Here is a 23,165-nt window from a genome sequence, read left to right on the forward strand (position 1 = left end):
GGTTTATCTTGTGTAATTACTTTCACTCCTTCATATCTAAAGAACCCTGATTTCTTGTTTCTAGAATTCTTCTCTAAACATTTTGTTAAGTTATTAGGTTTAGGAAGATGGGAAAAGATTCCCCTGGTTTATGGCCCTGCCTGGGCATTTTACAGAGGATCCACAGAGACACCTTTGTTTTCTGTGGATCAGCTCTGTTTCTCTTTAGCATGGTAAAGCAGCATACCGGAAGCTTTCAATGCCAGCCAGCAAGGTACTCCACACAGAGGAATATTTATTTCTTTTTAATTTACAAATATGGCTCCAAGTCTTCAAATCTAATTTTCACCCTGGAATCTTGCCATAGATATGTAAAACGTGGTCACTAACTTGATGCAATTGGCTTTTTATTTTATGTCACAGGGATGAAGGCAATTGTTTAGGAAATTAATGACTGGAAAAAGCAAAGTTTTCCTCTATATTTCCCTTCATATTAAGCTACACATGAAAATCAGTCTTATGACTTTAGCTAAATCTAGTTTTTGGCCAAAATAGTTTTGCCATTTGGGAATTTTTTTTTGTCTTCAAGTAATGGAATACATCACTAAGTGCCTTAGTATTATTCTCCATAAGAAGAAGCCTAAGACTGAGCAGTTCTAAACATGATGTCCTCACTCAAATAATGACAGCAAAGGAATGGAGGGGAAGATCTTTCCTTCTGCATATCTCCTTTTTCTTTTCCTTTTCTTCTTCCTTTCCTACCAGAGAGGAAAATCTTTCCCAGATTTCTCCCAAAGGACACCCTCTTCTGTGCCGCGCCGGCACGGCCAAGGGTGAACCTGAGTGGGGGCTGCTGAAAGGCTTAGAAAAGACAGACAAGAGAAGGAAAGCTGGGTCTGGGTGGGACGCTGCTTCCCTGATGGGGAGACAAAGCGCCACAGACTACGAGCTGTGCCTTTATTTTATAGCCGATGCCACGAGGCAAAGTAAGGGCGTGGTCAAGATGTTTACAACCTTCTCGTGGGTTTTGATCCTCCTCAATTACATGCACCTGGTCAAGTTTGTAGCCTATCTCACATAGGCATGTGGGGCCACGTGTTCGGACCATAGGTTCAAGCTTACAACTATAGCTGTTGGCTATAATTGTGTTGGGAGGGCTCTGCCTTCCAAGCTGGGACTTGCATGTGGCTGCGAGAGGACTGTGCCCTCTCATCAGTCCAAGGCTTGAACCTGTCCAAACACTGTAGCCGAGCCCCACACTCTTCCAGCTCATTGGTCAGTACTGGGCCACACAACCATTTTCATTAAGGAAGAGTGGAAAAGCAAGTTTCTGTCACATTAACTCCCCTTATGGACAAAAAGGGGTTAAATCTATCCTTATTAGATACAGATTCCCAAAACTAACATTTACCAAGCATTTTGCAAAGCCCTTTCACATGCATTTTTTTCTTCTAATTCTCATGAACACACCTAGTGATGTAGAAAGTTAGTGGTTGGGAGTAGAGGAAGACTGGAAATATTAACTAGGTAGCTGTTATTATGGACCAGCCCTATCTACAGAGGAAGAGGTAACCTAGACAGCAGAGGCATTTTGTCACAGGACAGATGATGAGGGTGGAAATCACATTGGTTAATAATGAGTGCTTACTATATGCCAGGTGTTGTGCTGTGCAACTTTACATTGATTATTACATTTAATTATCAACCCTGTGAAGGAGGTAGGACCATGCCTCTATTTTATAAATAAGGAAACTATGGCTCAAGTAAGTGTAGTCTGTGATCAGAATTCCAGGGCAGCCTCCAGGCTGGGCACTTCTTATGCTGTACCGCTTTCCCATTCGAATCTCATTCTATGAAGGACATTGCTTCTGAGCTCAGCTTATTGTGACTTAAGCTTCTTCATCTGTCAAATGGGATAATTTTACCTATTTTTTTTTTTGGGTTCCCATGAGGAGTGAACATGTCAAATAATTAACAATGAGACAAACATAGTAGGCCAGAATTATTGTGGATTTTATCTCATTTTATAAAAAAATTTTGTGATGTCTTTTACCTACTCTACTGGAGAGCAGTTCCCCAAATTTTGGGCTCAGGGCCCCTGACACTCTTAAGGATTACTGTGAATCCCAAAGAATGTTTGTCTATTTAATTTTAGCTATCACTACTGCCTTGATATTAATACTAAGAAATGTTTGAAACAGAATAATAAGCACAGGTTCCCTTAGCTGCCAGAGTGATGTCATGCACCTCATCTATCCTCTGGAAACTGTATACCTGCGAGAGAATGAACATAAAAAAGGCAAAAAAAAAAAAGTGTATTACGATGAAAACAGTTTTGATTTTAATCTGCCCCCTCTCCTCCCAGGGTTCCCCGGCCCATGCTTTGACAACTGCTGCTTTAGGGTTTGGGACTGATCAATGAACCATCCCATTCTGCTGTTCCAGCTGCAGGGCCTCGCCCCTGCGCGGTCCCCCAGACAACCCGTGTCCGGGGGCGTCCGGAGACAGGCTCCATCCCTCCGCCTGGCTTCCATGGCAACCACGGCGCGCAGCCCAGGCGTCACCCCGCCCTCGGGCCAAACCATTCGTCTCAGGGCTCTTCTCCGGGGCTGACGGATACAAGAGAATTTGATAGAACATCGGCGAGCTACTCGGTTTCCATGTTCCTGCCTAGTTTGAGTGATACACTCCCCTCCACTCGCCTATTGTCCCTGCGTGGGCAGCGCCGCGTCTGGCCTGCTCGCCTCGAACGTCTCCCCCCTTCCAGGCCCGCGAATGGGCCGGCCCGGCCGGGGGGCTCGGAAGGCGCAGGTTGGAGCAGACGCTGGGGGGGCGCGTCCGACGTCGCGCGAAGGGGGCGTGGCCGCGCCGAGGGGAGGGGAGGGGGCGGCAGGGCGGGCAAGATGGCGCCCGGCGAGTGATTTGCGCGGATTTCTCCGGTGGTGGCTCAGGCACCCGGGCGGGGGGTTCTGCTCCCACCGCCGCCCTTCCTCCTTTCCCCGGCCCCGGACCCCGCCTCCTGCCCTTCCTTCCTCGGCCTCGGGGGGTGGGGGGAGGCAGGCCTGGTTCCCGGGACAGCATGTCGGACTCTGAGGAGGAGAGCCAGGACCGGCAACTGAAAATCGTCGTGCTGGGGGACGGCACCTCCGGGAAGGTCAGTCCTGGGCGGGCTCGCTGTCCTAGCCTGTAGGCCCCTGGCGCGGCCCTGGAACCCCAGCTCCGCCCCGCCGCCCGGGGGCCTCGGGCCCGGGCCCGCCAGGTCGTGGTGGCCTGGGGCCGGGCGCGAAGCAGGCGCTCGGTCATGGCTGGCGAGAGCTTTCCACCCTCCCCTGAAACGATATCCATTTAAAAAAGGCCGCTTCTCAACTCCCCGATGCAGCGCCGACTCCTGCTTGTCCTGCAAGACCCCGCCGGCATCGCCTCCCCGGGAAGCTGTCCAGCCTCTCTGTGATGGTGGGCAGGGATCTTCCAAGGCGGCTCATCTCTTTACTTGGTTCAGGTCCCACTTCGCTGTCCCCCCCCCCCCCCATCCTCCCTCCCCCGATCCCCCCCTCTCGATCCCCCCTCCCGTATCTGATGCCTCCACTTCCCTGGGGGCTCCCACGAGCGTGGCTCTGGAATATGATCCCCCAGAATCACTGCCTGGTCAGGTCCTGGGGGGGCAAATTGCTTCCCTGGTCCTGCTTCCTCTGTAAGGGATGCGGAGGGGGGGGGGGCGGGGTATGCACAGGGGTCGCCTCCAAGCCTGAAGTGTGCGAGCGCACATTCCCTGTGAGAAGCCACACAAGCTGTCAGGACGCAGGGTGCACTCAGTAAACGCTGGTTGCTGTTGCACAGCCTCCCGCCTGCTCCTCTGTTTCCAGGACAGCACCTGTCAGCTCAAGCATTCATCCCACAAATAACCTGTTGCGCTCCTACGAGGCGCTGGATGCTGAGGGTAGAACAGGTAGCGTGACCGAGGTGGGGGGGGGGGGGGGGTCCTTGCCCGGAAGTCGAGCCTTCCGCGAGGGTTGGTTGAATGAATGGGAGCGAGTGCGTGGGAATAAGAGTCGGCGGCCAGTCCCCCGACAGACGTCCGAGGCCAGGCCGGGGCTGTTAACCCAACGCTGTGGAGCTGCTGACAGGGAACAAACATCGCCCGGTATTTGCTCTTTGGGGAGCTCGGTCCGTAGGATCTCAAAGGGGTCTGTGACCCCCCCTCCCCCAGCCCCCCTTCCCCCAATGAAACGGAGGGCCTCTGCCGGGTGCCATCACACCTGTCGCTTCCGCCCCAGGCGCCAACACTGTTTTCTGGGAATACCGCTCAAGTTGGTCCCCTTTCTTCTCCCCTCCCTTTCCCCAGCCAGAGCCTTCAGGTGATTAGTGCCAGCTTCCCATTTCCGTCCTCACAGTTCCGTGCCCCCCGGCAAAGTTTGGACCCTGGTTTCCGTGTCTTTGGTCCCGAGATTTGGGTTCCTGGGGCCCTTGGGAAACGTGTCATTCATGTGCAGAATTTGGAGAAGTCTGTTAATTTCTTTCTTGCCTTCTGTATTTTGTTACTGATTTTTATTGCTGAGGAAAAACAACTAAACATGCTGTGCTATAACCCTTCAGCATTTTGGGGGGCAGAGAAGAACTTGGGACCACTTTTCGTTATAAAGTATTATAGGAATTTTTGTACACTTCCAACAACTTTTTGAATGTATGAATTGAAACCAACTAGCATTGTTTCTAACACCGTTATTCAATAAAAATCTAGGTTACATTTTAGTTTTCTCATTCTTCATATTCTTTTGAAAGCCTTGTAATTTTTCATTTCTTATATTTTTACAGTCAAATCATTTATTTCCTGTTTAAAATTGTAATGACAATCTGTAACACTAATACACTTGTAAAAAGACAAAAATTGCCCATTATCCTACATTCTATCATAATTCTTTAAACTTTTATTTATTTCTCCCAGTATTTATTATCATAGGTGTATTCCTCAGTTGAAATTTGTTCATAATTCTGTATTTAGGTTTTTCATTTAGCCTGTCATACATGTGTTCCTCTTCTTGTTAATTTAGTGTGAATAATTATGGTTTTTCATCTCTGTCTAAAATTCTGTGTAGGACAAAGCATATTTTCTCCCTTCTGTAATGTGGAAGGACTATCATTCTGCTTCAAAGGATAACAGTGATCTTCATTATGGTGTTTTGACTTAGTTTTCAACATCTTGAGTCATCTATTTTTAAACCGTAAGAGTTTTTTGGTCCAAAGTTTTCAGATACAAGCATCAGAAACCTAACCTTTTATCATTATTCATGTATCAAGTTTTTTTCTCCTTACCCTATTCAGTTCTCAATTTATTGGCAGCTACCAACATTGCCTTTTCTTTTATGAACTCAGCCTCTCTTTCATTCTAATTTGTATCCTGCTTTAACTCCAGGCCATTTTTTCTAGCATGAGTTTATCTGCTAGTTCTAACTCAGGGCATTTTGATACATACTGAGAGAAGCAATAGATTGAGATCACCACCAACAGTCTCTCCAAGAGAAATTTAGCTCCTCCCCCTAGTAACACATGTTTCTACCTCTTTCCTGTTTTGATACATACTTTTTACTTCATTGCATATTTTTAAAGATTTTTTAAGGCAAAACATTCTTTATGATGTCTTTTCAGTATTAGTAAGTGTAGTGTGGTTAAAAATTGTTGGCAAAATGTTCACCAAACCATAAAACAAACAAAAACCCCACAATGAGATGAAATATTTCAGATATGGTAGATGGTTGCTCACTTTATAATTGTTTAAGACCAATATTTATACAATGATGTGTGAGAAATTATTGGGTCTGAAAAATAGTACAAAGACTACATAATTGAAGAGGAAGTGCCTCCCATTGATTTGGTTGATCCTGTTTAATTTTATAGTGATTATAATAAGGTGTCCGGAGATGAAATAAGAATCCATTCTAATACTTTGTGTGTCCAATGACAAGTACTCTTGATAGATTATACTTCATTTCACTTGAAACCCTAACTTTGCCTCAAAAGTGTGAGGGTAGAAGTTTCCAAGAAAACAACCTTAGATTGTTCTGAATATTAATTAGTATAAAAATACTGAACTTTGAGAATCTTAAAGTGAAAAATTACCTTAAAAGACATTATGCTGATGTTACATATGCTCTGACTTTCTCTTTGACTTAAAATACTATTTCAGCCATCCATGTATTAAACATTTTGAAATATCTGTAGCAGTAGTGATGATAGTTATTTTTCTCTAGAACTCTTGAGCTTCTTCACAGATGACTTGTGTTCTGAATTAAACAAGCTCAATGGCATAAATAAGTCTGAAGTGGAAAAAAGGGTTTAAAAAGGAGTACTTTACCTTTTTAATTCTGATTTCTCAGTTTTAATGGTATTGTTATATGCTTCAGGGAAGCCAAATAAAATTTCATTTTGGTGTAGTGAGTTTATTTCTCATTGTCTAGCAGAACATCTTTCTCGTAGTGCTCAGTAAATATTTGACCAAGTGTCTTTGAAATTTATTACGAATGCTGAGTATTTTACTATTATAAAGGAATTGGAGTTAGGCATGCAAGTTGCCATTTCTGTGGAAAAAATGTTTCTTGTGTCAAAAGGAATTTTAGGTTGTTTTGTTTAAAGGAATTGAAATTGATTAGGATTTCTTTTGCACTGCTGTACTTATGTCATAATTATAATGTGCTATCTAGGAAATTTTATCTTAATTTTAAATATTTAGGAGTTGACATCTAATTTTAACTCTTAAAACTAAAGTGCTATTTTTCCTTAACTTTGGGAGTCTTGAAGTGCATAAAATCTTCATGAAGCTGTCTTTCTCTTCTATTTGGGAAAGTTTACAAATAAATAGTGCATTTAAGATGTTTAAGAAGCTTGTAAGTTGACTTACTTCATTTGTTACCAAAATGATTAATTATTCTTTTGCTTTGATAAGAAATGGTAAAGCCTTAGAATTTTGAATACAACTTTTAAAATAATGTAGATACTGTATATATTCTGGTTATAATATTCTTATGACTTTTAAGGTTCATGGGTGGAAAATATTTTTGCCTGCTTAATATTAATTTAAAACTATCAACTTTTTAATTTAAGGGCTATATATTATCAGAGTTATTCTATAGAATTATTTTTATTTAACAGCTTTTATATAGAGACAAATTAGATATTTAATGATACTTTTCTTGTGGGGAGGGGGAGAAGAAAAGAAATTACATAAACAGTCTTTTCCCTCCTTAATCATTTTTTATTATTGGCTGAGGGCACAAACTACTCGAAATATTTAACCTCAGAAATGAAACTCAAGAGTTCTCTGAAATTTGAATTGAACTCATATATATGGATATATAAGATTCAGATCTTTTATCATGATGCTTTAGTTTTCTCTGTTGATACATTTCAAATTCTAATTTCCAGCTAGGGAAAGGAGCTTGACGATCCAGATTTAAAGAGATCTAGCAGTTTGTTGTCTCCACTCATTGCTGTTGGCAAGTGGAGTTTACCTGGTGGAGTGTTAAGTTCCTCTTCCTCTTGAAACTGATTAGAACGGCTTAAAGTTGTTGGATTAATGGGAGTATGAATATTAATATTACTTAATAAGATTTAGTAGTGATGTGATGTTAAATTTCTAAAACAAAGACACTAATTTTGATATTATGCACATTAATTTTTTAGACCTCCTTAGCTACGTGTTTTGCTCAAGAAACTTTTGGGAAACAGTACAAACAAACTATAGGACTGGATTTCTTTTTGAGAAGGATAACATTGCCAGGTAAGAGACTAAAAGTTTAACATAGAAAATTGTGCATATTTTATAATAAGAGATATAGGCAGAAATGTGTAAAATAAATTTTGGGGCTGCTTCTACATGAAAATATGTGTAATCAGTCAGTTTATCTTAGGGAGATTAATTTTCATCAGCATCTACCATGAAGACATTGTCCATGGTGTGAGAATAAAGTTTATATATGAATACTTCTCTACTCTCCTACTATTTTTGACTACTACAGATTTTTCAAGGATAAACAATAGTTGCTTATAAAATTCTAAAACATTAAAAAAAATAAAATGCTATGCTATTATCAACAGATACTGTATAAAGTAAATGGAAAAGACTGGAAAGGATTATTTTTTAAAAATATTATTTTGATTAGCCTCTGCTTCAGTTTTTTGTTTGAGAGAAAGTTGGACCAGAAGTATAATGTAGCTATGGAACTTCTGTGCTCTAATATGTGAATGCTGTTTTATGCAAGGCAGCATGAAATTGCTGGCATTTAATAGACCACTAAAATTTAGGGTCCCTAGGCACTCATAAAAATACAGTTTGAGCATTCAAGATGTTTCAGTTCACCATGCAAAGAAACTATTTAGATGCCAGTTGCAGCACATTTTGTGGGAAATACAGGGAAATAATAACAAAAAAAGAGTGGTTTCTGTTTTAAGTTAGTTACTGAACAATTGGGGCTTTAAAATTTTCTGTCCATTCACTGTGATGGTTAAATTATATGTTTAAAGCATTTTATTAAAAGCAGTTTATCTTGATTAGCCTTATAAACTAGTGTATCCCTCTCCTCTCTGAGGAAACCCATTTGAATAAAAACGGTTGCAAGTGTAGTGATAGAATCCTATGCTAGGATATGAGTGATAGTGGAAAGGGTTTAATAAAATCTAATATTATGAAAATATTTTAATCTCTCAAACACCCCATCTCTCAGATAGCTCTCCATGAGAGTTCTGGAACAGCTAATGAAAACTCTTGGTAATTGAAGGTATTCTGCAAATCTTACTAGTAATAGGCTCTTATATTTTGTGGTGGTCTGTATTTAGAAAAAGAAATTAGAAGACATAGTATGAGAAAAGAATTCTAATATTCTGTTAATGGAGTTATTTTTCAACAAGAGGTTTAAGTGAGAAACATGTATATTTAGTTTCACTTGTATTTTCTTTTAATGTATTCAAAATAAAAAATCTCATTTTATTTTCATCATTCTCATTCTTATGGGTAGGTTTCTGCTACATTCATAATATTTACAGCAGTAACTAGCAGAATACATGCACTATCACATAATATACATGCTGAAAACGTACTTTTACTGCAGTTTTTTCAGAAGTGCCAGTTGTACACAGGGAATCCGGGTATGTACTTAGTTATTGACTATGTTCTTTTGATGCTAATTAACAAAAGCACCATCTTTCTGTATCATTAATATTGTTTAATTTTTTCATTTTTTAGTTCAGAGGTTTAAATAAAGGAGCAAGTACCAATTCAAACATTAAAAACATTTTAAGACTAATTTTGGACATTTTACATATTTGATAGATGTGATGATTTCTGATCTGTTGCACAATGCTAACCAATTTTTAAATTTTGATTACTTTGCAAAAAATATTTGGTATTTTTGAAATTAAAATTATAGTTTAATATTTTAGAGTTAGAAAGTACTTAGGTTAAAAAATGATGTTAGGAAATGTGTAATCAATGAATGTGTATTTTAATTTTTCTGATTCAGTTTTATTTTGATGGGCAGAGTTCCAGAAATTTCTTTCTTTCTTTTCTTTTTTTTGGAAAAAGCAATTGGTTTTATGGTACTTAATGGACTTAAAATTATGGTAGAAATTTCAGTAGGAAAAAATAGTTTTAATGTATCTTGATTTTATATAATTAATAGGTAAATTAAGAAATATAAAAAGTCATATTATATCCTTAATATACATTACCTTAATTTTAATTCATTATAACTGTTAAATGTAGTATGATCAGTATTTATATAATTTGCTAAAACATTGCAGGTAGCATTATGGGATTTATAGTAAAGAAGCATAGTAATCAAATCTAGTATTTATTAGTAATCCAGTAACTCTTATGTCCATTCAGATTGTTAGTGGTGTAATACTGCCTGTCCATCTATTCACATTCTCTTCATGTACGTTTTCAAGGTCATTACTTTGCAAATACTCATCCATTTTAGTGTATTTCATGATCTGGTATTCTGTATAGTCTGGATGCAACCACTGTGCAGATTTTACTGCTTAAAATAGTCTATCTGTTAGTCAGAGATTCTGCTGATAGAGCTTCTTAAGAGCCTTAGTCAAAATACTTTCAGGAAGCTTGTGGGTACAGTCCAGTAAACAGCGTTCTACTGTGAAAAGGATTTCTAAGTCTTTAGTACAAGAAGTGGGCAGACTTGTGTTTTTAGTTCCATCTTGACTATGCAGCACTTTAAGTAAGGTTAACCAAGGCACCAAGTGTACTTTTATAAGGTCACTGTTGAATCCTCTTTGTGGCTTTGATTCATACCAAAAGAAACTTACCTGTATTTTGTCACCTCATTTATTTTATTTTTTTTCTCTAGTTAAATGTCTTTGCTTACAAAGGAGCAGGAATTTTGTACAATTTTGCATTTGGGATTAGATTGCTGGCAGTTTTCTTAATGTTTTTTATTAGTTAGAAAATTACATTAGATTCTTGATTTTTAAAAATTTTGCAATATTAGTTATTTAAATATTAGTTATTTATATAGCTTCATAGGTATGCTATTTTGAAAATATACTGGAGACTTCATGTCTATGTGTGCAAAAACTAAAATGATGTTGATTTGAATTCCATATTTATGTGATTTCATTTTTATTTTTATGTGTTAATAAGTCTCAAATTCAAATGTGATTAAAATTATATTTCTAGGTATATGAAATAACTGAAAGTTAGTATTTGTTGAGGTTATGGTAGTAGAAGTTTTCTTTTTCGCTTTGTTCTTTTGCTAACATTATATATTAATTGGTTATCAGTAATGCATAGCTGTTTTTATTTCTGAAGCACTAGAATATGTATATTAAAAAAAACAAGCCAACCACAAAAGAGTGCTTATTTGGAAAGGTATAGATTTAAAAAATACCCTGAACACACAAATGCAGTATAAACCTCTTAGATGGAGACAGTTGAATAAATGATTTAGAGACTTCAGGTGATTGTCTTCAGAATTTGAAAACATGTCATGAAGATCATATTCCTAAAGTTATAGTTGAAGTATTCAACACTTAATTCAGATAGGACCTGAATATCAGAACTTAAATGGAAAAAGGCTTCGTATATCTTCATATGAAGTTAAGTGATAGGTTTTGCTGTCCTTGAAAAAAATGGGAGTAGATGTATTTTATTAAGTGTTGCCCAAAATCCTACTGTAAAAATATTAATATTGTTAGATACTGATTGTAAAGAGTTTTTCCAAATAAAATGAATGGAGTACTGCCTGTTTATCTAAGGGCTTCTGAAATTATTTGATATAATTCTAATGATGGCTAGCCCTACCTGCTTAATTTGAGACAGCAGTATAGGGGAATGATTTCAGCTTTGAATTTTGAAACATTTAGATTTTTAAGAAATTACATTTTAACAATGTAGTTGTTGGACAAGTCTTTTAGTCTGTGACATTTTGGTTTTCGTATTCATAGAGCTTAAAAACATTTCTGTCATTACTCTGAACGTTGAAAGTGAGTGTATGTGGGAATGATGACGGGTGATAAACTTCAGTAGCTCTCATTAATGCTAATGGAAGTTCCTCATGTAAATCCTCTGCATGTTGGCAGATGGAACAGACCTACATCCAAATAATGGAAAGATTGTAATGCATACCCAACACCCAACAAAACTGAGGGTTAAGGGCAAAACTTGGCTGGTTAGTCCAGTGTTGTGCTTTCCTTTCAGTTGCAAAGTTGAATGGTTTGACTAACATTTTCTGATTTTAATGTTTTACATTGGTATAAAAATTCATATACTATTTTATAGTCCTTTTCTCTTCTTTTTGTTGGTGTTTGAGGTGAGACCATTTTTTTAGTTTCTAAGTTTTTATTTTGAGTTTTCCTGATTTGCACATCTTTCAGAAAGATACATTTTTCGTGAGGGAACTCATTTTGAAGATACTGAGATTTTGTCTACCTTTGGAGAAAACTGCATAATTTTATTAGAAGAAATAGTTTGAAATGTTAAACTAAAAAGCATATTGAACATGGTCTTTTTCTAGTCATTAATTGTATTGATTAGAGAGAGTAGCTTATCAATGATTTTCAAAATGAACAACAAAATTTTAAAGATTGCTTTGTATTTTTATAATGTTTGTGCATGGAAAAAGCATTATAAAGCCGATTTTATGAGGGCTTTGGAGCACATATAATTTGTTTCAATGGAAATGCTTTGAACAGGCATATTTAGTGATACATGCGGTATGTATCCTACCTCACTTCTGAAAAGGCTAATCATGTTTGTATTTGATAAGTTAAATTTGAAAACATGTAATTTTTATTATGTTTACTATTGCATATAATAGCTGACATTCAAATTTAAAACATTTATTCAAGTTGAAACTATGGATTCGTTTTGTTGTCTGTTATCATTCGGTGCGCTTTAGAACCTTTAGAGTATGGAACTTAACAGTAAAATTCATTATGTGCAATAGGGTAGATTAGTATATAAAATTCAAATTTTATTTTTAAAGTATATTTCTTACCCCAGGTACAAATACTATATTGTTCTACTTTCTGTTCAAGAAAAATTTTTTAAGATTTAAGAAATTTATGAATTAATGCTTTCTTTATTTTCTTTTGTTTTGAAGGTAATTATAAATGTAGTTCCGTGGAAATGGGGTAAAAGTATAAGCCTAAATTTCCACTATGATTTCTTTTGATAACGTTACTTTATAGTTCCAAATATCTGACTACATGAGTCTGCAGAATAAAAGGCAAATTAGGTTCAGAGTTTATGATTGTGATTTAATGTTCTGTGAAACTGGATTCAGTTGTTACATTGTTACTTAACTTTTTTGTATTCTTATTTTTATTTTCCTATTTTATGTTTTAGGAAACTTGAATGTTACACTTCAAGTTTGGGATATAGGAGGGCAGACAATAGGAGGCAAGATGTTGGATAAATATATCTATGGAGCCCAGGTATGACAGAAATTCTGTGATTATTCTGATACTGAAAATACTCTTCTCACAAACACACTTAACTGGGTACACACACACACTTTTTTTGGACATGATTTCTATCTGATATGTAAAGAGACTAAATTTATATTTGTGTTAATCCTTTGGTTTCATCCTTCCCAAATTGTTTGGAATGATTTGAATCAAGGAACTCTTAATAGCATTCATATGCTACTTACATTACAAGATATTATTATCAGCAGTTGAATAAATGTAGTGATAATTGATACTTTGATATTTATTAGCTGACTTCATAATAGTGACAACTTTCAAAATATATAAACTGAATGAATGAAAAATATAGAAAGGGAAAATTTAATTTCATTTAAATTATAAGGACAAAAAGCATATTTGTATGTCTATATTTTTGTGCTATGAACTAGTCTGCTAAATATTTATAGTTCTCCAGATTTAATAGGTATATCAATATATTAGAAAACTAAGTATGACTAATTATATATATGAAGTACATACAATATTTTAACATGATAATGATGTCTTTTCAGAAGAAAATGTATATATTATGTAACAAAAATTATTTGGCAACATGAGCTTATATAGACATGTTTTTAAATTAAATTATTGTACAAATAGGGAATGTGTATATGGTAGTAGTATACTTTAAAAAGTTAATTATGGACATGCTATTAATTTTTGCTTTTTCTTCCCCTTTTAATTAGTGTGTCTCTTTCACATTGTCTTGGGCATTGGGGGGAGTTTGATGTTTTTAGTGGGAGAATCAGAACTTGGTTATGTAGAACTACGTTGCTTATAAGAAATGAATCTAGAAGATGAAGACAGATAATGTTAAGCACTCTTCTTCATGAAGTTTGATGATTGTTAAGTACCATTACTTTAATTTTTGATGAAAAAGATTTTCTGAATTATTTTTTAACACAAATGAGGCTCATACTGTTCTGATCATGTGTAAAGGCCCTACTTTTGCTTTTTATATGATTGATACATTGATTGGGTTCTTAGAACTCTTTCTTCTTTGCCTTTTCTTCTACACTAGAGGCCTGGTGCACAGATTTGTGCACGGGTGGGCTCCCTCAGCGTGTCCTGCGGGGATTGGGCTGAAACTGGCAGTCCAGCATCCCCTGAGGGATGTAGTAGTGTGCGAAGCTGCAGGCGACTGGGGAGGAGCCCAAACCTGGGCTGGGCATCACGCCGCTACTGCTCATCCCGGCCCCGCTGTGCCTGCTGCCGCTGCTGAGTAGGCTTGCTGCCGCTCCGCTGCGGTCTCTGTACGCCCATCCTAGGGTGATACTGGTATGCCCATGACTGAGAAGCGGCTGTGGGCTTGCGCCCAGTCAGTCCTGATGCCGGTCCCAATCCCGATCCTGGTCCAGATGGGCTGTGGGGAGAGGGGGTGCGCAGGGGGAGTGTCTGTGGGAGAGGCTTGTGCCACTGCAGCTGCGCTCGCCAGCCGAGAGCCCGGCATCTGGCGCCTGTCTGTAAGCGGAGCGGTGCTCCCGCTGTGGGAGTGCACTGACCACCAGGGGGCAGCTTATGCACTGAGCGTCTGCCCCCTGGTGGTCAGTGCGCATCATAACGACAGGTCGAACAGTTGAATAGTCAAATGGTCGCTTAGGCTTTTATATATAGATAGGTAGATTGTTCTTTGTCTCCTGAAAAGCCTTCCTGCTCCCTTAACATTTTCTCTTGTGACCATATGACTTGATATTTTATGCATGTTTATTTTTCCCTTGAAAGGTACATCTCAGGTTTTGGTTTCTGTCTTTATTGTCGTTTAATTTTTTGTTTTAAACTGATTATGTTTAAAGTGGATATTAAGCTAAAGGAAAATTGCTGAACAGAGATTTGTGGAAATCAACAGTCCTTGTTTCATGTAGTTGGTAAAATGGGATTTGAAAATAAAAACGTTTTTCTACTTTGCTCCATTAAGATCTATCTTCAAGGACACATATTGGATTTAAAAAAGAAAAGAAAATTAGATTAGTCAAGCTTCTTATGATATTTGATTCTGAGTGTCAAGTAGAATCTTTTTATGTTTTATAGATGTAACTAGAGTTAGTGGAGAACAGGAAGATTTTATGCATCTCAGCATAAATAATATCAAATTCAATTAATTAATTTATTTAAAACTTGGGGGAATATTACACTCATGTATTGGAATCTTTTAATTTTACCATATGTCAAGTCATTAAAAATTATTATTTGATATACTTAAATTATGTAAAGTTTGTTAATGTTATAAAATTATGGTGTTATATAAAAATTAATATTAATGTGAAATTTATGTAATATAGAATTAACCATTTTAAAGTATATAATTAGTGGCATTTAGTACATTCATAATGTATGACATCCCCTCAAATCACCTTTTATACAGTGTATGTTTTATACTATTACATACCTGCTTACAATTAGTAGGTATTGTGGGCAAATTTGTAGAAATTTCAGAAATTTCCATCTTTTTTGAGAGTACTTGAGGTTAGTACTATTTCTCTATTCTTTTCTAATTCACCTTATATCTTGGGAGGAAGAGAATGTTATATATTTTTTAGAACTTGTTATGTAAGATTTCTATTTTGAAGGTGGTTTTCTTTTCCTCATTGATGGTGTCTTATTTATATTTTACAATTTCTGTGAATGTAAGCATATACCATGTTTTACTAAACAACAATGTAGCACAATATTTCTGAGAGGTTCATTAACATTTTTATGAAAGTATCTCAGGAAACTAGTAATTCTGAGATGATAAAATGAATTGTCATAAATTAATGATAATGAAATAAATTTTCTCTTCTTTCCAGAGATTCTAAATTAAATGCTATGTAAAATATATAAAATGCATTTACTAGTAGTTTCTTGTTAAAATATGTGTAATTTTTTTATCCAGGTCAGAGAAGCTCTGACTACAATTCACTACCATAAATTGGGGGAAATGTTATTTTTCAAGAACAATGCTTTCAAATACCATTTTATTATAGTCAACAACTTTATATTATATCATATAATTATTCTTCAAAGTGGATCAATACTGTTTCTAGAGTTGTTGATGCTATCTATTACCTATCTCATGAGTACTTTGTATTTTAGTACACACATTACAGGATAGAACTCTTCATAAATAATGTTTTGATGAGCTGTTTTGAGGATATCAGTTTAATGTATTATTAGAGGATTTTATTTTAGATTCTCTAGTTTATGTATTGGGTATAAAAAGAATTATCTTAAAACCATCGGAGCTATTAAGTTAGTGAATCTCTTTTTTAAAAAGCTTTTTAAAACATCCATGAAGAAGCTTATTTATTGTATAGAAATTGTCTTAGTTTCAAATAAAACTGATTATTTTATCCTCTTCACTCCCCCCCCCCCCAGTAGCATTAAACTTTAGTAATAGTCTGTTGAATAGTGTTGTGTGAAACAAAATTGAATTGACACCCAAGAAAGAATTAGTGAGATATTTTGACAAGAACTGTTCTAAGAATTGAAGTATATCCCAGTTAAATTCCCAGATTTAGAATTGCCTTAAATTTTTCTAGGAGTCTTCAGAAAGATGTTATAGGCTATTTTTCATAGTGGTTACGAGCAAACACACAGTGCGTAGTGTTTAGTGCCCTGTAACCTGTGGCTAACAGAGGCTAATAACAAACCTCAGAGAAGGACTGCATGTTTCATTTTTGTAGCTCTTTCCATCCTGGAATCTAAGTGGTTTGCAAACACTGCTCTACTGAGCATAAGCTCAATGAAGTATAGTCATTTGTGAGTTAAACATAACTACTATTGTGTGCCAGTGCCCCACGCAGATGAGCCAGCCTGTTAACCACCAACAAAAGGATTTGGTGTCGGTATGACAACTGAGGAGAGATCACATCTGAAAGTGGGATTCCCTGAGCCCCTCTGCTATCTTTTATTATGAAATTTTTAGTTAGATGTTTGCTAACTTGTATCTAATTTTATTTGCAGACCTCTCTTGCTTTACTATTTCTTCTTACAGATTGTACTTATTTCAAGGTATATGTTGTTATGACTATTGTATAATCTATATGATTTATTTCTATATATAATTAAAAACTAAAGTACATTATTTGTCATACAAATCAGGGAGAAAAGTCACCTGCAATTTGAGAATAGGGAACTTTTCATTTTAGGGAAGTTTAAATTGTGTGTGTGCGGTGCCTTATAAAATTTAGAAATAAATCTATGAAATACCTTCTAAGACTGTTGTGTTGCCACCAGTGTTTGTTTCTTCAGTTATTCCTACCAATTATTCCTTTGCAAATGGCATCCACTTGATTTACTGACTCATCATGCTTATTAGATATGATAAGTAAAATAGATGAAAACAAAATACTATATGAATTTTATATAATATTTACTAAATGTCTTGAGGTTTACAAAGAGAAGGGAATTGCAGGGGAGAAAGAGATGTTAAGATATAAAAAATGGAGGAAATTATTGTGAAGAATTTGAAAATATAGCAGGATTTATTAAACTTGAAATCTGATTTCCAAAAGTCATGGCAGAAATATTTGGGAAGAAGAGGAGCACTTATAGGGCAAATTGGGAAGAGGAAGCACAGGGTAGTAAGGGGATAATGACATAGGAAAAGGATGAATGGCGGGTAGATGGGTGGTAAAAGAGGGTACCAGGGACATGACACATGGTGAGGGGTTTCGATATCTACAAGATTACCAAGAAAACTATTTCCAGTATCCCCAGTAGATGCTTTTCAGATTTTAGTTGTTACCAAGATGTGTTGGATTTGTGAGGGAGTTGTATTGTAACTTCTTTTGGCTGAGAAGATTCTGATAGAATTCTGGAAGGAATCAGAAGAGGTCTGGATTGATCCATGTGGTGAGAGGGGCTTTGAGGTGCTAGTATAAACTCCCGAAGAGGTGAGTACTTAGAGGTCTGGCTGTGGTGTGCTGAAGCTGGTGGGCAGAGCCCTGGGAGTCAGTGTCTGCTTATATGATTTTGGTGGCTTGTGTCTTTCAAAGAATTGGTCCATTTCATTTAAGTTGTCAAATTTTAGCCATAGAGTTGCTTATAGTCCTTTATTATCCTTTTAAGGTCTATGGGATCTTAGTAATTTGCCTCTTCTCTATCCCTCCCTTTTTGGTTAACTTGGCTAGAGAGTTACCAACTTTTGATTTTGTTCATTTTATTTATTGTTTTCCTCTTTTCAGTTTTATTGATCTCTAGGTAATTTTTATTATTTAGTTTTTCTGCTTGCATTAGGCTTAAGTTGCTCTTCTTCCGTAGTTTCTAAAGTGGCAGCTCAGGCTATTGATATTTCTTCTTTTCTAATATATACATTCAGTGCTATACACTTTCCTGTCAGCACTGTCATTGCTCTATTTCAAAAGTTTTGATAGGTTGTGATTTTATTAGTTTAAGGTATTTTTTAACTTCTCTTGAGACTTTTTTTTTGACCCATGTGTTATTTTGAAGTATGTTGTTTAATCTCCAAATATTTTGAGTTTTCCAGCTATCTTTCTAATTACTGATTTCTAATTTAATTCCATTGTAGTCTGTCTACTAACATGCTTTGTATAATTTCTAATCTTATAAATTTGCTAAGGTATATTTTATGGCCCACAGTGTAGTCCAAGCATGTCAAACTCAGCCCACAACGAATATTTTTCTGGCCCAGCCAAATATAACGATATGTAAGAAACGTTTTAATAAAAAAATTTGTAACTTAATTTTACATCATCCTGTTATACATAATTATTAATAATGAACTATAATGTTCACTAATGACTGATTACTGTAATCGTGTTGCATTCATTTCCCTTATGCGCCTTACGCATAGGCATACCATTTCTAGCAGCGAATGTTTTAGCAGCCGATTGCCACGTCATTAGTCTTGCACTGACTTGTTTGGTGTGCGTAATAGGAAATATTTCACTTTTGGATAACAAGAAAAACAGGTTTATTTGCGTTATGCTTATTAATTTGTGCAGTTATTCAGTGTCTGGTAAGTTAATGTTCAAGAAAAATATTAATTTTTATTAAAATGTTCTATTATTTTATGTTAGTGATTACTTATTTATTTCAGCCCTTTGTATTTAGTGTGTCTGTATCAAAATAAACCCATGTTTCTATGAAAATTGAAGCTTTTGTTTTTTTGTGGCCCACATAAACTTAAACCTTGTTTATTTGGCCAGTGTTAGCCTTTGAGTTTGACATGCTTGGTGTAGTCTATCTTGGTGAGCGTCTCATGTGAACTTGAGAAGAGTGTAAATTCTAATGTTGTTGGACAAACTGTTCTGTAAATGTCAATTAGATGATGCTGATTGTTAGTGCTATTTGGTTCAACGTACTGGTTTTCTGCTTTATGTATCAATTAATGAAAAAGGGGTGTTGAAGTCTCCAATTATATTACTGGATCTGAGGATTTGGAATTTCCTATAGTTCTATCCGTTTGGTCTCAGGTATTTTGATACTCTGTTATTGGGTATATGTACATGAAAGATTGTTATGTCTTCTTGGAAAATTGACCCCTTTATTATGATACCAACCTTTATACTTTAAATAGTTTTCTTTATTCTGAAGTCTGATTTGTCTGATATTAATACAGTGATTGTAGCTTTCTTTTTATTAATGTTAACATGGTATTTCTGTATTTTCTTACTTTTAATCTCTGTCTTTATATGTAAAGTGAGTTTCCTGTAGGCAACATATAAGTTGAATCTTGGTTTTAAAATGCTCTGATAATCTCTGTCTTTTTAATTAGTATATTTAGATCATTCACATTTAAAGTGATTATTGATATAGTTGGGTTAATATCTATCATATCATGTTTGTTTTCTATTCCTTGCTTTTGGTCTTTTCTGGTTCTACTTTTATCTTTTTTCTAAAATTTAAATTCTTTATTGTTTAAAGTATTACATAAGTCTCCTTTTTTCCCCATTGACCATTCCCCAGCCACTCCCACCCCCCTTATCTTTTTTTAAACTTTTCTTTTTATCTTCTTTCTTAGCCTGTTAATTATACTTAAAAATCTTTCTCTAGAGTTTGCAATATACAGTTTTAACTAATCTAAGTGTACTTTCATATAACACTATATTGTTTCACATTTAGTTCAGATACCTTATAAAAGAACTAGAGGCTTGGTGCACAAAATGCGTGCACGGCAGGGGGGGGGTGTCCCTCAGCCCGACCTGCACCCTCTCCAGTCTGGGACCCCAGAGATGGGACCTAAACCGGCAGACGGACATCCCTCTTGCAATCCAGGACCACTGGCTCCTAACCGTTCGCCTGCCTGCCTGCCTGTCTGATCTCCCCTAACCACTCTACCTGCCTGCCTGATTGCCCCTAACTGCCTCTGCTTGCTGGCCTGATCACCCCCTAACTGGTCCCCTGCCAGCCTGGTTGCCCCCTAACTGCCCTCGTGCAGTCCTGGTCACCCCATAACTGCCCCCCTGCCGGCTTGGTTGCCTCCTAACTGCTCCCCTGCCTGCCTGCCTGATCACCCCTAACTGCCTCTGCTTACCAGCTTGATCAACCCCTAACTGGTCCCCTGCCGGCCTGGTCGCCTCCTAATTGCCCCCCTGCCAGCCTGGCCGCCCCTAACTGCTCCCATGCCGGCCTGGCCGTCCCCTAACTGCCCCCCTGCTGGCCTGGCCACCCCCCTAACTGCTCCCCTGCCAGCTTGATTGCCTCCTAACCGCTCGCCTGCCGGCCTGCCTGATTACCCCTAACCACTCTATCTGCTGGCCTGATGACCTCTAACTGCCTCTGCTTGCCAGCCTGGTCGCCCCTAACTGCCCCCCTGCCAGTCTGGTCACCCCCTAACTGTCCAGAAGGAAGTCGGACGTCCAGAAGATGTCCGGTCGACCTGGTCTAATTAGCATATTACCCTTTTATTAGTATAGATAACCTGAATCCATCTCCCATTCCTTATGGCATTGCTGTCATCATTTTGCTTGTCAATATGCTAAAATCACTCAATATATTATTATTCTGATTAGTTTAAACAATAAACACTTGTTTCTTCTCTGGTACTTTACCTTTCTTTATGGAGAACTGAATTTCTTACTCATAATATCATTTCCTTCTCTCTGAAGAACCTCTTTTAACATTTTTTCCAGGGCAGGTCTGCTGGTTGTGAATTCCTTTAGTTTTTGTTTATTTGAGAAAGTCTTTATTTCACCCTCACTTATGAAGGATAATTTTACATATAGAATTCTAGATTTTTTTAACACTTAAAATATTTCATTCTTTTCTTATTTACACGATTTCCAATAAGAAATTCTCTGTAATTCTTATCCTTGTTTTTCTATAGATAAGGTTTACTCTCTCCCTCCCTCCCAGCTTCTTTCAAGATTTTCTCTTTTGTGTTTTTTTTTTTGTTAATTTTCACCTGAATATTTTTTTCCATTGAATTTTAGAGAGAGTGAAAGGGAAGGGTAGAGAAAGAGAGAGACATTGGTGAGAGAGAAACTTCATGGATCAGTTGCCTCCTGCATGCCCCCTACTGGGGGATCGAGCCTGAAACCTGGGCATATGCCCTGATCAGAAATTGAACCAGTGACCTCTTGGTTTCTGGGTCAATGCTTAACCACTGAGTCACACCGGCTGGACATTATGGTTGTTGTTTTTTTTTTTTAGAGAGAAGAATGGAGAGGGAGAGAGGAATGGAGAGGGAAAGAGAAAAACATCAATGTGAGAACAAAAGATTGACCAGCTGCCTCCTGCACACCCACTACTGGCAAATGAGCCCAGAACCTTTTGTTGTACAGGACTGTGCTCCAACCAAATGACCCACCCGGCCAGGGCTCCTTTTTCTTATTCTTTAGAGTTTATATCTCTTTGTTTATGCTACTCACCTATGTTGTTTACCTTTTTATTAGAATTTTTAACATATTAATCATAGTTATTTTAACCTTGGTCTGACGCCCTAGTTGGTTTGGCTCAGTGGGTAGAGTGTTGGCCTGCATGTGGACTGATGGGTCACAGGTTCCATGCCGGTCAAGGGCACATGCTTGGTTTTCAGGCTCGATCCCCAGTAGGGGGTGTGCAGGAGGCATCCGATCAATGATTCTCTCTCATCATTGATGTTTCTCTCTCCCTCTCCCTTCCTCTCTGAAATCAATACAAATATATTTTTAAAATAAAAAGTAAAAAAATAAATTCTTGGTCTGATAATTCCAACTCTATTATATCTGAGTTTGATTCTAATGATTGCTTTTTCTTTTCAAACTGCCTTTTAGTGTTCTAATTTTTTGTTGAAAGCTAGACATGATGTATTGAGTAATAAGAACTCAGTCTAATAGGCCTTTATTGTGAGGTTTTATGTTAACATGGCCAGGAGTTAGTCTGAATTTAATGTTAACTGAAGCTAAAGGTGCCAGAGACATCAAATTCCTCTATGTCTTTGAGTTTTTCTCTCCTTTTTTCTGGGTGTCTTAAATAATTCTTTCTTAGTTGAAGTTTGTGTCTTACAGCTTTTTCAGCTGTAATCCACTACTATTATACTGCACCTGTGTTGGTGTTTGGTAAAGTATAAGGGAGAGGAAACATTCTGTTCCTCTTATGATTAAGTCATGGCCTTTTGGTGGCCTGTGACCCTGGGCTGTGGCCTTCACAGGTGTTTCTTAGCTCTTCCTACTTAGGTGATACAGGGTGACAGAGGGGGAGGGGGCTGGAATTAGGAATTGCCCTTCCTCCATGTTATCATGTAAGACTCTGATTAAGCCTGCTCTCTCTCTCTCTTTTTTTAAGCCTTTTGGTGAGGATACCTCTTTTTATGAGTAATGCTCTGTGCATATTTTACAATGGTTACTTTCTCCCTTCCCATGCCAGGGCCAGGAAGGAATCTTTCTTGATTCTTTACGAGGATCTGGTGGGCTTCTTGGAGGTAAAATTCACTCCCCCAGGAATTTCTCATTTTCAAGCTGGATCATACTCAACCTTCAGCAGTTTATCAAATTTATCATTTAAATGTTTCTACCATTTACTGGCTCTGATGGTTTCTGCTCTAGGTAAGCAGATTTGGGTTATGACTCTCTGAATTTACTTCTCTCTCCAGATTTCAGGGTAGAAATTACCTGCCAAACTCAGCTCTGTTATATCCAAGAAAAGTAATTTATTTTCAGTTTGTTTAGCTTTTTTCTTCTTTCTGATTGTAGGACAAATGTGACAACTTCCAAGTTCTGAATTTCTTTTTTCCCCCCTTTATTTTTTTAAAAAATTATTTTTTAATTACAGTTGATATACAGTATTACAGT

The 23,165-nt window shown here is 37.2% G+C and overlaps 1 protein-coding gene across 2 annotated transcripts in view; it reads left to right on the forward strand.

Moving 5' to 3' along the window:
• The first annotated feature begins 2,875 nt into the window (after positions 1-2,875).
• The window catches only part of RAB28 (RAB28, member RAS oncogene family), a 77,932-nt gene continuing 57,642 nt past the window's right edge, over positions 2,876-23,165 (forward strand). For both annotated transcript variants that reach the window (XM_079768491.1, XM_079768492.1), the window contains exons 1-3: positions 2,876-3,133; positions 7,654-7,750; positions 12,830-12,918. In XM_079768491.1, coding sequence (XP_079624617.1) covers positions 3,059-3,133; positions 7,654-7,750; positions 12,830-12,918 — 261 coding nt within the window. In that variant the 5' untranslated portion in view covers positions 2,876-3,058. The remainder of the gene's footprint in view (positions 3,134-7,653; positions 7,751-12,829; positions 12,919-23,165) is intronic.

This window comes from Cnephaeus nilssonii (genome assembly GCF_951640355.1).
Source record: "Cnephaeus nilssonii genome assembly, chromosome: 1".
Lineage (NCBI taxonomy): Eukaryota > Metazoa > Chordata > Mammalia > Chiroptera > Vespertilionidae > Cnephaeus > Cnephaeus nilssonii.